General features: G+C 39.7%; 1 protein-coding gene across 2 annotated transcripts in view; it reads left to right on the top strand.

The window, feature by feature from the left end:
• The window catches only part of zcchc4 (zinc finger, CCHC domain containing 4), a 117,507-nt gene extending 105,758 nt beyond the window's left edge, over window positions 1–11,749 (top strand). For both annotated transcript variants that reach the window (XM_043693657.1, XM_043693667.1), the window contains 5 exons: window positions 1,922–2,043; window positions 4,089–4,164; window positions 5,449–5,500; window positions 6,619–6,763; window positions 11,177–11,749. In XM_043693657.1, coding sequence (XP_043549592.1) covers window positions 1,922–2,043; window positions 4,089–4,164; window positions 5,449–5,500; window positions 6,619–6,763; window positions 11,177–11,339 — 558 coding nt within the window. In that variant the 3' untranslated portion in view covers window positions 11,340–11,749. The remainder of the gene's footprint in view (window positions 1–1,921; window positions 2,044–4,088; window positions 4,165–5,448; window positions 5,501–6,618; window positions 6,764–11,176) is intronic.
• Window positions 11,750–14,614: the final 2,865 nt, after the last annotated feature.

Here is a 14,614-nt window from a genome sequence, read left to right as displayed (position 1 = left end):
TGGATTAGCCATGGGGAATGCAAGGTTACAGGGATGGGTAGAGGGGTGGATCTGAATGGGATGCTCTTTGAAGGGTCCCTGTGGACTTGATGGGCAGAATGGCCCATATGCACACTGTAGGGATCCTATGGCATGTAACTAAGAGGTAGGTGAGGTCATTAATGAATACTTTGCATCAGTATTTGCAAAGGAGAAGGACATGGGAGATGTTGAGTTTGGGAGGAATATGTTGATGTTCTATGTATTGTCAATATAAAAAAGGAAGTGATTTTAGGTGTTTTTTAAAGCAGTAGACAAGTCCCCAGGACCAGATAGGATTTATTCCTAGAATGCTGACGGAGTCAGGTGGGGAAGTTATTGGAACCTTGTACGAATACTTTGTATCTTCTTTAGTCACAGGAGAGGTTCCAGAGGACTGGAGAATAGTCAACATTGTTCCTTTGTTTAAGAGTCAGTTATAGGGAAATTATTGAAAAGGATCTCTTAGGGATAGGATTTACTCACATTTGGAAAAATATGGAGTTATTAGCATTAGGCAGCGTGACTTTGTGGAGGGAAAGTCATATCTCATAAATTTGATTTTTTTTTGAGGATTTGATAAAGATGATTAATTAGGGTAGATGTTGTCTATGTGTACTTTAGCAATGCCTTTGACAAAGTCCCTCATGGCTGATATAAAAAAATGAAGTCACATTGGATCTGTGGTGAGCTGGTTGGATGGATTCTGAACTGTCTTCATCATAGACAGAGCCGCAATGAAAGGCTGCTCTTCAGACTGGAGATCTGAGACCAGCAGTGTACAGCAGGGATCAGTGCTTGGACCTCTCTTGTTTGTAATGTGTATTAATGATTTGGAGGAGAATGCGGGTGGCCTGATTAGTAAGTTTGCAGACAACCCAAAGATTTAGGGAGCTGTGGACAGTGAAGAGAATTGCCAAAGGATAGAGATAGGCCAGAGACTCTGGTAGAGAAATGGCAGATGGAATTTAATGTGGACAAATGCGATTTGATGCATTTTTAAAGATTTACTGTAGGATGGAAGTATACAGTAAATGGTAGAACTCTTCCTTGTATCAACATAAAGAGGGATAGTTGTACAAGTCCACAATTCCTTGATCAAGCAGGCATAGGCATGCTTGCATTCAACAGTTGGGGCATAGAGTATAAAAATTGGCAAGTCATATTGCAGCTGTATAGGACTTTAGGCCACATTTAGAATATTGTGTACAGTTCTGGATGCCACACAACTAGAAGGATGTGGAAGCCTTGGAGAGGGTACAGAGACAGTTTACCAGGGTGTTGCTTGGTTTGGAGGGTACTGACTATGAGAAGAGATTGGTCAAACTTAGTTTGTTTTCACTTGAACTTCGCGGGATGAGTGGGGACCTGATAGAAGTTTACAAAATTTTGAGGGGCATGGATAGAGTTTTTTCTCCCCCAGAGTAGAAATGTCAGCTACTAGGGGACGTAGATTTAAGCTCAAAGGAGATAAGTTTAAAGGAGATTGAAGGCAAGTTTGTTATACAGGAGGGTGGTAAATGCCTGGAATGCACTGCCAGAGAAGGTGGTGAAGGAGGATACAATTGCAATGTTTAAGAGGTATCTTGTTGGCTATCTCTAGGCAGCAAATGAGGGAGACAGACCACGTAGAGGCAAAAGGTATTATGTTTTGGTGCAGTCTTAGTGTCCCGAATTGCTGTACTGATCTTTGTTCTTCTTTATGTAGATTATATGCAGACCTTTTTGTGGGTACTAGAACAACAAAAAATGGTCATATAGCCACAAAGATGATATTCGTACTGTAAATGCTGTGGAACACATAACTTGACCGTATCTAAACTAGAAAGGTGGAGGAATTCAGTTCAGATAAACTAAAAGAATAGACATTACCTGAAAGCTAATAATTATGGTTTCATCTTAGGTGGATTATGATAATCATGCATTATATAAACATGGGAAAACAGGACGAAAACAGTCCCCAGTTCGCATATTTACCAACCTTCCTCCTAAAGACATTATTTTGCCGGCAGAAGAAGGGTACAGGTAAGTAGCACCCAACGAAAATGTTGGATCTAATAAACTGCTTTTAACTTGGAATCTTCTGAATCAAAGTGGTAAATAGAGGAAAATGGTTCTTATAACAAAATCTTTTAACAAAGAGTCAAAATGATTGCAATTGAAATGTTTCATTTTCTATGTAATGTAACAAGTATGAAGACAGCAGATTCTTAACTTACCACCAAGGTTCTTATGTCCTTGTAACTCACGACATTGGCCTACTTGAACTAGCATTAGGGAACAAATCAAGAAGCAAACAGGTAGACTTATTATTTCAATTTCTGAATATATGATAGTATATGGATGTACGTTTGCTTGCTGAGCTGGAAGGTTCATTTTCAGATGTTCCGTCACCATGCTAGGTAACATCATCAGTGAGCCTCCGGTGAAGCACGGTGTTATGTCTCACTGTCTATTTATGTGTTTAGGTTTCCGTGGGTTGGTGATGCCATTTCCTGCGTTGGTGATGTCATTTCCTGTCGTTCTTTTCAGCAAGTGGTGGATGGGGGTCCAAGTCGATGTGATCATTGATTGAGTTCTGGTTGGAATGCCATGCTTCTAGGAATTGTTGTGTGTGTCTCTGTTTGGCTTGTCCTAGGATGGATGTGTTGTCTCAGTCAAAGTGGTGTCCTTCCTCATCTGTATGTAAGGATACTAGTGATAGTGAGTCATGTCTTTTTGTGGCAAGTTTTCTGCCTGTTTGTCCAATGTAGTGTTTGTCACAGTTCTTGCAAGGTATTTTGTAAATGACATTAGTTTGCTTGTCTGTATAGGGTATTTCAATTTCATTAGCTGCTGTTTTAGTGTGTTGGTGGGTTTGTGGGCTACCATGATGCCAAGAGGTCTGAGTAGTCTAGCAGTCATTTCTGAGATCTTTGATGTAGGGGAGAGTGACTGGACACATTTTGTCTGCTTGTTTGGGTTTGTCAGTGAGAAATTGGCGGACTGTATTCATTGGGTGCCCATTCTTCTTGAATATGCTGTATAGGTGATTTTTCTCTGCTCTGCATAGTTCCTCTGTGGTGCAGTGTGTGGTGGCTCATTGAAATAATGTTCTAATGCAGCTTCGTTTGAGAGTGTTGGGATGATTGCTTCTGTGGTTCAATATTTGGTCCGTATGTGATGTTTTCCTGTAGATGCTAGTTTGAAGTAACCCATTGACTGTTCATGCTACTGTGACATCTAGGAATGGCAGTTTGCTGTTGTTTTCCCCTTCTTTTGTGAATTTTATGCCAGTGGATGTTATTCATAGCCTTGAAGGTTTCTTGCAATTTGTTTCATTTAATGCTGACAAAGGTGTCATCCACATAGCGGACCCAAAGTTTGGGTTGGATGATTGACAGAGCTGTTTGTTCGAGTCTCTGCATTACTGCCTCTGCTAAGAACCCTGATATCGGAGATCTCATGGGTGTTCCATTGGTTTGTCTGTATGTTTTGTTATTGTAAGTGAAGTGGGTGATATGGCATAGGTCCACTAGCTTGACAATGCTGTCCTTGCTCATGAAGTTAGTAGTGCTTGGTGTTTGTGTCTTTAGTTCCTCTAATATTGTAGTGTTTTCTTGGCCAGGTTGATGTTGATGGATGTGAACAGGACTGTTACGTCAAAGGAGACTGTTATTTCATCCTCTTCTATCTTGGTGTCTTTGATGGTAGTCAGGAATTCTTGGGTGGAGTGAATGGAGTGGCATGAGTCTTCTACTAAGTGTTTTAGTCTTTGGTGTAGTTCCTTGGCTAACCTGTACGTTGGTGTTCCAGGTAGCAGGACCATGGGTCTAAGGGGTCTTCTGATAATATATACGTGCATTTTGTTGCAAGATCAAAAAAGATATAATTTATTACTGTCATATGATATTTTGGTATTTACTTCAACTGCAGTTGCTTGTCTTTGTGACTTCTAAGTTGGTAACTAACTTTAATCAAGAAATTCAGTCCATTTTGATCAAGGTGAAATATTTCAGCATTTAAGAATGTAAATATGTATTCTCTGGTTTTAAAGTTGCATTTTTACAAATTCCAGTCTTTTCCTCTAGGTTCTGTTCATTTTGTGAGCGATATGTATCCTCAGCAAACAGACACTGTGAGATATGCCAGGCCTGCACATCTAAAGTAAGCAAGCTTTTACCTGTATGACGCTGGGTTGGAGATAATTTTAGTTTCTTTATTATGATTTAACATATTAAACAATTTTGGTAAGCTATCTCAGTGAACAAAGCAAAATACTAAGAGAAGAGCCCAGGATGCTGTGATATCTGCCTTAGCATCGCCAATAGATGGAAGTTATAGGACTGACTAGCACCAACCTTAGATACTTCGGTGCTTCGTAAATGTTAACATTTTTGCTTAGTTTCTCTGGTCTGAGCCGTCATGCCCTATCAGAGTTCATCTTGTTTATGTGACCCGTGACCTGCTCTCATAGCCCTATTTTCAATAAATACTGACCACCTATATCCTCCACTTGGCTGCTACGTTAACAGATTTTGTTAACTGTTTTCTCTGTCAAGTGTTGTCGCTCAAATCTGCTGTCATAACTCATCTCCTCAAAAAATCAACCCTTGACCTGACTCCCCTTGTAACTTCATGTCCCATCTCCAACCTCCAAAGTCTTTTGGAAGTGTTTGTGTTCAAATCCCTGTCAATCTTCCCTGAAGTTCTCTGTATTACTGTACTGAAATGGCTTTTGCAGCTTGTTGTTATGACTTTGATATGACTGTTCTAAAGGTAAACTTTCCTTGCTCATCCTTCTCGATCTGTCTGCAGCCTGTGAATCAATTGATCACCCCGTCCTTCTCCAGTACCTCTCCAGCTGGGTAGTAATATAGTTGCATGGCTTCATTCTTATTTGTCTAATGTAGCTAGAAGATAGCCTGCAATGGAGCCTGTATTTTTACCTCTGTTATATTCCCCTCCCATTTCTCATCCATATATTACACTTCTTTAACATCATCTACAAATGCTGTGGTTCTGTTCGCCGAGCTGGAAGTTTTTGTTGCAAACGTTTCGTCCCCTGTCTAGGTGATATCCTCAGTGCTTGGGACCCTCCTGTGAAGCGCTTCTGTGGTGTTTCCTCCAGCATTTATAGTGGCCTGTCCCTGCCGCTTCCAGTTTTCAGTTTCAGCTGTCCGCTGTAGTGGCCGGTATATTGGGTCCAGGTCTATGTGTTTGTTGATGGAGTTTGTGAATGAATGCCAAGCTTCTAGGAATTCCCTGGCTGTTCTTTGTTTCGCTTGCCCTATAATGGTAGTGTTGTCCCAGTCAAATTTCAGTGTTGTAACTTTCTCACTACCTAATCTTATGATTGGGAATTTAAATGATAACCTTTTGTACTGTGTTCTAAAATATATTTTTATAAAGTTTCTGGTTTAGATTAACACTCTTTCCTGTTCCTACTAGGATGGTAGGCAATGGAAACACTGTAAGACGTGCAACAAATGTGTTAAACCATGTGAGTAGAACACAGTATCCAATCACTCTGCTTACTAGATGTACATTATTTAATGTACAAGAATATTTAATCCACAAAGTGACATGATTATCTGGCTCATGGATAGGACGAGGCCTTGATGAAAACCAGGTTAAAAAAATGAATTTGAACTAAAGTTAAATAAATCACAGAATCTCAACATATTTCACATGTATTTTAGCATACTTTCCTTTTCATACAGTTTTTTGCAATTTCATTCAGTAGGAAAAGGATATCATGATGGGAGTAAAAAGTGGTGCCCAACGCAACAAGTGAAAAGACCCACTGGGAATATACTTGTTTAAAGAAAAGTTTTCTGATAAATGTTGCATTTCAGTAATTTGCTATCTGGAATTCATTGTTTAAAAATGCCTACCGGAGTGCAAATCACACTTTAGTTTCCAAAGTAAAATTTTTAATAAGGTTCATTTACAATTCAAATATGTTCACTTTAAATCTATTCTTATTGCAATTTCTCAGGTGGCCCTCCCATGCATTAATAACCTGAATGCAAATTTACCTGGGGCAGGTCAGTCAGGGGTGACTTGTCCCAGTCACTAGCCATTTAAGGTCCACCTTCTGCACATTCTTAGTCTTGCGGTTATCAGGAGGAGATCCGGGGCAGGAGGGATTGCCAGCAGGTGACCCTGCTTGGGTCTGGATTGCCACCCTCTAAGTATCATCCTGTTCTCAAATGGCAACAGTCTACCATTTGAAAAATCCTGCAGCAGACTTTTTGATGTCACTGCCACATTTGAAGTGACAAGTATTCATTGTAACTTTCACCATTGAAGCAAAGCCCTATTGTGAACTTCAGGATCTTGCAAAACTGGCTTATAGATAAATTTTAAAAATCACGCAATGCCAGGTTATAGTACAACAAGTTTATTTGGAAGAGCAGCGCTCCGAAAGCTTGTACTTCCAAATAAACCTGTTGGATGATAACCTGGTGATGAGTTGTGTGGTTTTTAACTTTATCTACCCCAGTTTAACACCGGCTCTTCGCAATCACTTCTAGAAAAAGTACATTGTCAAAATGATGCTGTCATTTTAAATTTACAGTTTCATACCATTCCAAGCAGTCATTTTGTCTTTTCCAGCCTGGATTCACTGTGACACCTGTTGTCGATGTGTCCTCAAGCAGCACTCTTGTGGGGAGGCTGGGGAAGGATGCTTTATTTGTGGAAGCTCTGAGCATAAACGTAGAGAATGTCCTCACGCAGCATTCCTCGAAAGGACCTCTTCGTGAGTTGATGATATTCCTTCACTTTTTAAATTGTTAATATAATGAAATAGAAAGGTGATTTAAGTCATTTCCTCTGGTCCCAATAATCACAGTTAAACGGCTGACTAACCGTGATGAAGGAAACTGACTACTGTAGTTTTATGGAGTTTTGTACATCACAGTAACAAAGTGAACAAATAGTTGATTATTCCCAATATTGTTGCTGCCTGTTAGACTCCTACCTATGCCTCCCTCCTCAAATGTGCTTTACATTTCCTCGTTTGCCATGCTTTGTAATTTGTTTTCAATAGAAAATGTCTACATAATTTTTCACTCTCCAATTCTAAATTATTTGGGAGTAAACCAAAACGAAACTATGCACCTCTGCTATCCATTTCCTATCAATCTGATGAACACCTTTTAGCCTTCTGTTTTGCTTGCTAATCCCCTAACCGTCTTTCTAACCATATGCACTTCTTGGGTATGGGGACACCCATGATTCTGTAAAGGAGTTAGTTTCCATGCATCTGGTACCCTTGTCCTTCTAGAGGTCACGGTTTTGGGTATATACTGTGGCCAACGTGCATTTGTGGTAAGGGGAGTAAATATTGAAGATTGTGGCAGGCTGCTTTGTTCTGAATGATGTGAAGCTTCTTGAGTGTTGATGGAACTGCACTCATCTAAGCAAGTGGATGGTATTTCATCACAGACCTGACTTGTGCCTTGTTGGCAATGGACAAGCTCTGGGCAGTCAGGAGGTGAGTTACTCATTGCAGGTTTCCTAACCCCTGACATGCTGTTGTAATCACAGCACTTGTGTGGATGGTCTGGTTTAGTTTCTGATCATTGGCAAACCCCAGGATGTTGATATAGGGGCTTTAGTGATGGCACGTAACTGAAAATCAAATACAAAGAACAAAGAAAATTACAGCACAAGTACAGGCCCTTTAGCCCTCCAAGCCTGCACTGATCCAGATCCTCTATCTATACTTGTTACCTATTTTCTAAGGATCCGTATCCCTCTGCTCCCTGCCCATTCATGTATCTGTGTAGATACATCATAAATGAATCGATCGTGTATGCCTCTACCACCTCCATTGATAACATGTTCCAGGCACCCTCTGCATAAAGAACTTTCCATGCATATCTCCTCTAAACATTTCCCCTGTCATCTTGAACTCATGACCCCTAATAATTGAGTCCCGAACTATGGGGCAAAGCTTCTTGCTATCCACCGTGTCTATACCTCTCATGATTTTGTAGACATCAATCAGGTCCCCCCTCAACCTTCGTCTTTCTAATGAAAATAATCCTAATCTACTAACCTCTCTTCTTGGCTAGCATCCTCCATACCAGGCAACATCCTGGTGAACCTCCTTGCACCCTCTCCAAAGCATCCACATCCTTTTGGTAATGTGGCGACCAGAACTGTACACAGCATTCCAAATGTGGCCGAACCAAAGTCCTACTCAGCTGTAACATGATCTGCCAACTCTTGTACTCAATGTGCCGTCCGATGAAGGAAAGCATGCCATATGCCTTCTTGACCACTCTATCAACCTGTGTTGCCACCTTCAGAGTACAATGGATCTGAACACCCAGATGTTTCTACACATCAACTTTCCCCAGGGCTTTTCCATTTACCATGCAGTTCGCTGTTGAATTGGTTCTTCCAAAATGCATCACCTAGCATTTGCCCGGATTGAACTCCCATCTATCTGTATTCTGCTGCATTCTCTGATAGTCCCCTTCACTATCTGCTATTCCACCAATCTTAGTGTCATCTGCAAATAGTTAAATTCTATCTTGTTGGAGGTGGTCATTGTCTTATACTTGTGTTGCATAAAATGTACTTACTATTTATTAACCCATGTCTGGATCTTGCTGCATATGGACACTGAATACTTGAGTACCTGCGGAATCTTGAATGCTGCTGAACATCAGGAATAATCCCCACTTCTACCTTACGATGAAGGTGTACCCAGTTCTCTTGCCCCTCATCCATTGCAGCAGTTCAAGAAGGCAGTGATTCACTTTTGTGATTCAAGATTTTGTGATTCACTTTTTAAAAAAAATTCACTCATGGGATGTGGGCATTGCTGTCTGGGCCAGCATTTATTATCCCTATCTCGTTGTCATTGTGATGGTGATGGTGAGCTGCCTTCTTGAATTGCTGCAGTCCATGTGCTGTAGGTAGACCCACATTGCCCTGAGGGAGGGAATTCCAGGATTTTGATTCAATGACAGCGAAAGAATGGCAATATATTTCTAAATAAGGATGGTGAGTGGCTTGGAGGTGAACTTGAAAGTGATACTGCCCATCTTCTAGATGGAAGTGATTATGGGCATGGGAGATACTACTTAAGGATCTTCCATGAAGTTCTGCAGTGCATCTTGTAGATAGTACACACTGCTGCCTTGGAGCACTGGTGGAGGAGAGAGTGGCTGCTTGTGGCAGACAAATGGCCAGCTTTGTCCTGGATGGTGTCAAGCTTCATGAGTGTTGCTGGAGTTGCCTCAAACAGGGCAACTGGGGAGTATTCCATCACATTCCTGACTTATGCCTTAGTGATTGCAGACAGGCTTTGAAGAGTCAAGAGTTGAGTTACTCGCTAAAGTATTCCTAAGCCTTTGACCTGCTTTTTAATGGTGAGTCTAGTTGATTTCTGGTCAATGGGAACCCTTGGCATACTAATATTTAGATTTTGGTTTCACTTTCCAACATTGTATTTCTATTCCGCTTACTGCTTTTGGTTTATGAAGTTATTTGTTATGTTTTATAGGGTGTAGGTTTGCTTGCTGAGCTGTAGGTTTGATATCCAGACGTTTCATTACCTGGCTAGGTAACATCATCAGTGGCGACCTCCAAGTGAAGGGAAGCTGTTGTCTCCTGCTTTCTATTTATATGTTTGTCCTGGATGGGGTTCCTGAGGTTTGTGGTGATGTCATTTCCTGTTCGTTTTCTGAGGGGTTGATAGATGGTATCTAGATCTAGGTAATGAAACGTCTGGATATCAAACCTACAGCTTAGCGAGCAAACCCACACCCTAAACCTCAACCTGAGCTACAAACCTTCACAAACCTTGTTATGCTTTATGTTTACAGTAATGTTATGCTGTTTGATGTATGCTTTGACCTTCTGTTGTCTTGCTCAGTTTTTTTTCGTTAATTCCGATTTGTCGTCCATGATTCTTTTTGAGCTTATTTACCGTGTTAGATAGCTTTGCATGTTCCCTAAACTTAATATCAACAATTGCTATGTACACATTGAGGTTTACCCTCCAATTACATTTAAATGTTTATATGCACAGGTAATTTAATGTTTCAAGTAATCATAGAATTTAAGTTTGTTTACGTATGCATTCCCATTTGGGCCATCTGCTCTGCCATTCAATCATTGCTGATATGTTTGTCAAGCCCAGTCTTCTCCTTCTCTCCATAACCGTTGATGCTTTTAATAATCAAAAACCTATTCATATCTGTCTTAAAGACACTTAAAGACTTCACTTCCAAAGCTTTCTGTGGCAATGAGTTCCACAGATTGACCACCCTCTGGCTGAAGAAATTCCTCCGCATTTCAGTTCTAAAGGGTCGTCCCTTTACTGAGGCCGTGCCCTCAGGTCCTAGTCTTGCATACCAGTGGGAACATTTTCACATCTGTTCTATCCAGGCCTCTGTGTTCTGTAAGCCCATCCTGCACCCTCATTTGACAAGCCCTTCATCCCATGGATCACTCTTGTAAAGTTTCTCTAGAAGCCCTCCAAGACCAGCACATCCTTCCTTAGAAAGGGGTGCAAAACTGCTCCAAGTATTCCAAATGTCGTCTAACCAGAGCTTTATATTGCCTCAGCAGTATATCTCTGCTCTTGTATTCTAGCCCTCTTGAAATGCGCGCATTTGCTTTCCTAACTGCCTATTGAATCTGCTTTCTAGTTCAGGATTTTCTCAAGTCGCTTTGTGCTTCAGATTTCTAAAGCCTATCCCCATTAGAAAATAATCTACGCCTCTTTCTTCCTGCTGCAGTGCATAACCTCACACTTTCCCACGTTGTATTGCCACTTTTTTGCCCACTGTCCTAACCTGTCTAAGTCCTTCTGCAGCCTCGTCACTTCAACATCACCCGTCCCTCCACCCAGTTTTGTGTCATCTGCAAATTTAGCAACAGTGCCCTCAATTTTAGTGACATAGAGGCAAATGCAAAGATCTAAGTCATGCAAATATTTGGCAGAGCTAGTGCAAAGTAGTTCATCTGCCTTTACTTCCCTTCATGAGAAGTACCTGATTAATGTTTGCCCAAGGTCAGTAATTAAACTTTTGTGTACTAACAACTGCAGACATATTCTGTGCAGGACCAGCACCAGACCATATCGTGCAGTTTAGAACTCTTGTGGCTATTAGACACTTCATAATTATTTATTTTCTTTTGCATACAGTGAAGGGACAAAACCATGTAAAAGAAAATTTTTGGAGACAGAGAAAGACACTGCTGGAAGAAAATCTAAAAATCAAGCACAAAAGATGAGTACCCAAAAGAAGAAAGCAATGAAATTGGTAATCGGGAAGTCAAAAAGGAAGCAGAAGAGAAAGAAACAGTAGTAGTTGAGGAGACAGACTGTGTCCAGAGCCAGGTGATGTGGCCTTCCTTGACAAACACAATCTCATTTCTGCTTTATCAAAGTGCAAACAATGAACGCTCTCACTGAGAATGTAGGAGCCACTGAGCTTTGTTTCTTCCCGTTGCACTTTTCCAACTTTAATGCCTTATTTCCTGCAAATGTTGGACATGTTTCATCAACATGCCAGTGAATATTTGTATAGAAATATTAAAAACCCTGTGGCCTCATTATGCCACTTTTAGAATCCCATGTTTCCCAATGTATATTCTCATTGGATTTGAAAATGAGAAAACTCACCAGTTTGTGTAAGTTTTGTGATCGTTCTCAACAATTTCAGCTTGTGCAATCGGTCAATAAAACTTTTGTAAACTCTATTTATAGGAACCAAAACAAAAGCTGTATATTCATGGATTAAGTTTATTCAATTAATTTGAGTTTGGTGAGATTGCATTTTATTTCAGAAGAGCACACAAGTTGCTTTCATGTTTTTCTTTGGATTAATATTGCATTCAAGTTCACTTGATGACTATCAAAGGAACCACATCAAAGAAAGAACTCTTCTTTAAGTAGCTCATGTGACTATAAGATAGACATTAAATTGCAATATTTTCCTAACACACCATGCATCCTGGTGGTTTGAGTAGTGCTTTGTTCTTTTGTTTTCTTTGCAAGTATAAATTATTTATATTGCAGTGAAGGAACATGTTAATTTAAAAGAATAACAACAGAACAGTGGTTGCTCCAGTTGGAATATTGCTGAATACAAACAATCACACTAATTATGTTGGATGTGAATTGGGAAATATTAAAATAAGTTAATCATTGCAAATTATTTAGTCACAATGCAAACTTGCACAACAGTTAATAGGATGTACTGTTTAATAACAGTTATAGACTTAAGAAAATTATTTTATTTTTCCCAAAAAAACTTTAATACTGTTGAGATTTTTACTCGTACTGGTGCATACCATCATAATATGCTTAATATTAACAGAGTAGAAAGTTTCTGAAAAACTAAGACCTAATATTTTGATTGGAGTTTGGGAACAGAGTTAGGGCAGTTACCAGCTTTCCAAATCCAATCCAGGAAAATGCAGCTTAGAACTTCAGTTTATGTTCAGGTAGTTGTATCTGAGGAGGGGGCCTGTGTAAAAGCCCTCCAGCTGTCAGTCCCGCACCATTTTATTTGCCATAACCTCTATGTCACTCCACTAGAATCCACCACATGCAGAACTCAAACCATGCTGAGATTTAAAAAATCAAATATCTATTACAAAAAAACATTGATTATCCCTAACTTTATTCCCTTCATGCTCCACTTAGGTTTATAAGTAGTTGAGGCTGAATGGAATTCTTCTCTCAAACAATGTGTTAAATGCCAATTCACTTGAGGGTATGATCACACTCTAAAATAAATTATTCTACTCATATGTTATGGTACCTTCATCAAAGTGAAACTTAGCAGTGTTATCGACAACATTTTGAAAGTAAACCACACAAGAAATAAGGACAAGTGAAAAAGGCTTAAATTTACAAATGTCTCTTACCAAAGGAAAGCATTAGAGATATGGAAATGATTTGGGAAAGAATGTCAGAACTTGGGACTTGGCAGCTGAATTCAGAATTGAAGGAACACTGAGACGCATGAGGGGCGTGAAGATGGAGGGAACCTGGCCAGGGAAGGGGAAATCCCCGATCTGTGGCATTGAGCTACTCCCTGGGAAAACTTCCTGAAGCAACAGAGAAACCAGATTTTTTTTCCCCTATGTGTACTCCTTATTGAATCAGGAAGCTTCAGTTTACCAAAACTAAGCACCACACACACTACCAGATTGAGATAGGGGGCAAAGCTGCATTGAAAATAATATGCACAGATAATAAAAACAGGTATATAAAAACCTATTCCTCTTTGAGAGAAAGGACACATGGAATATGTTACAAATTGGACAGGTGGATTCACAGCAAAATTTACTGTGCGTGGAATTGAAATAAAAGAATTTGCCCAATCTTGTAGCAAAGTAGAATAATTTTTGCAAGCTTGTGCCTGAGTTAGCTGCCTTTAGGGTTCAGAGTGTTCATTAAACAAATTTCCTGCTTCGTCAGAGGCTGAAAGCTGCACTGGTTTTCAACAGGTGTGTTTTTATAGACTCCAACACTTTTTAAGGTTAAAATTTTTCAACTATTATCCTGATCAAAGTGCAAAAGGGAAATGGAAGCATAAAACAGTCAGTGCACAAGACAGATCTTTTATAGTCAATAATTCTTTTCAAAAATATTCTTAACATTTACATATTAACTGTGAATATAAGTGAAACACAAAGCATAGGTGAACTATTTAAAGGCTCTGGTTAGATTAGTCATTTTACCCCCGCTCCAAGTAATCCTCTGTGTTAGATATGTTATTTTTCAGTTTAGGTTTTAAAAAATTCTTCGGTGTTCCTGCAGTACTAGATGGTGAAATTAAAGTCTACAGCTGTGAGTCCTTCCCAGTGTCCAGTATTAACATGCAGACATAGAGAAGAAACATGGAAGGTAGTTTAAAGAGAGGCTTAGGCCTCAACCCAGAGTCCACCTTGGGCTTCAAGACGTGGCCATCATTAACTACACCATGGTCTGTAGACAAGCCACTGGTGAAAATACCTCTGCCATGCAATTCCAGTTCCTGCAAACCTCCACAGCGAAGAGTCAATGTGTAAGGGAAGCATTGGTCCACCACTGCAGGCACTATTCAACAATCCCAGGATTCAAGTCCTTTTGCAACATTTACAGGTGTACAATTTGTATAAATCTGAAGAGTCCCCAAAACTTATGGTAACATAGTGTTTGATTTTCTTCAGATTACTTCTCTTTCTCTTATCACATGGAAAGCTAGCATTGCCAAATCACACATAAACAAACCAGATGCACAAAGTTTCCAAGATACAGTATTTACAAATAGGTTAAAACAAATCATTGTACCAAAACCTAGTTTCTACAATTTATGAAGTGTTATCCCTTGCTTTACATATACTGCATGACTAATGGAATGCAATGGGAAAAGCCATCCAGGTATGTAGCAATTAGCAGAAAACAAAGCTTAAAAATGCTGTGTTTCAAAACAGGTATTGACTCTGAATAATTATCTGGTAAAATATTACAATTTCGTTTCCACTTTAAAATTGACTTCATGTTGTTCCATACATTGCATGATAAATTGTTGACAAGTGCTTGTGACAGCCTGCGAATTGGAAAGATGGTATATAAATGCAGAGTATG

Source organism: Chiloscyllium plagiosum, chromosome 1 (genome assembly GCF_004010195.1).
Source record: "Chiloscyllium plagiosum isolate BGI_BamShark_2017 chromosome 1, ASM401019v2, whole genome shotgun sequence".
Taxonomy (NCBI): Eukaryota; Metazoa; Chordata; class Chondrichthyes; order Orectolobiformes; family Hemiscylliidae; genus Chiloscyllium; species Chiloscyllium plagiosum.
The sequence above is the reverse complement of the archived record's forward strand: the minus strand, read 5'-3'. Positions and strand labels throughout refer to the sequence as shown.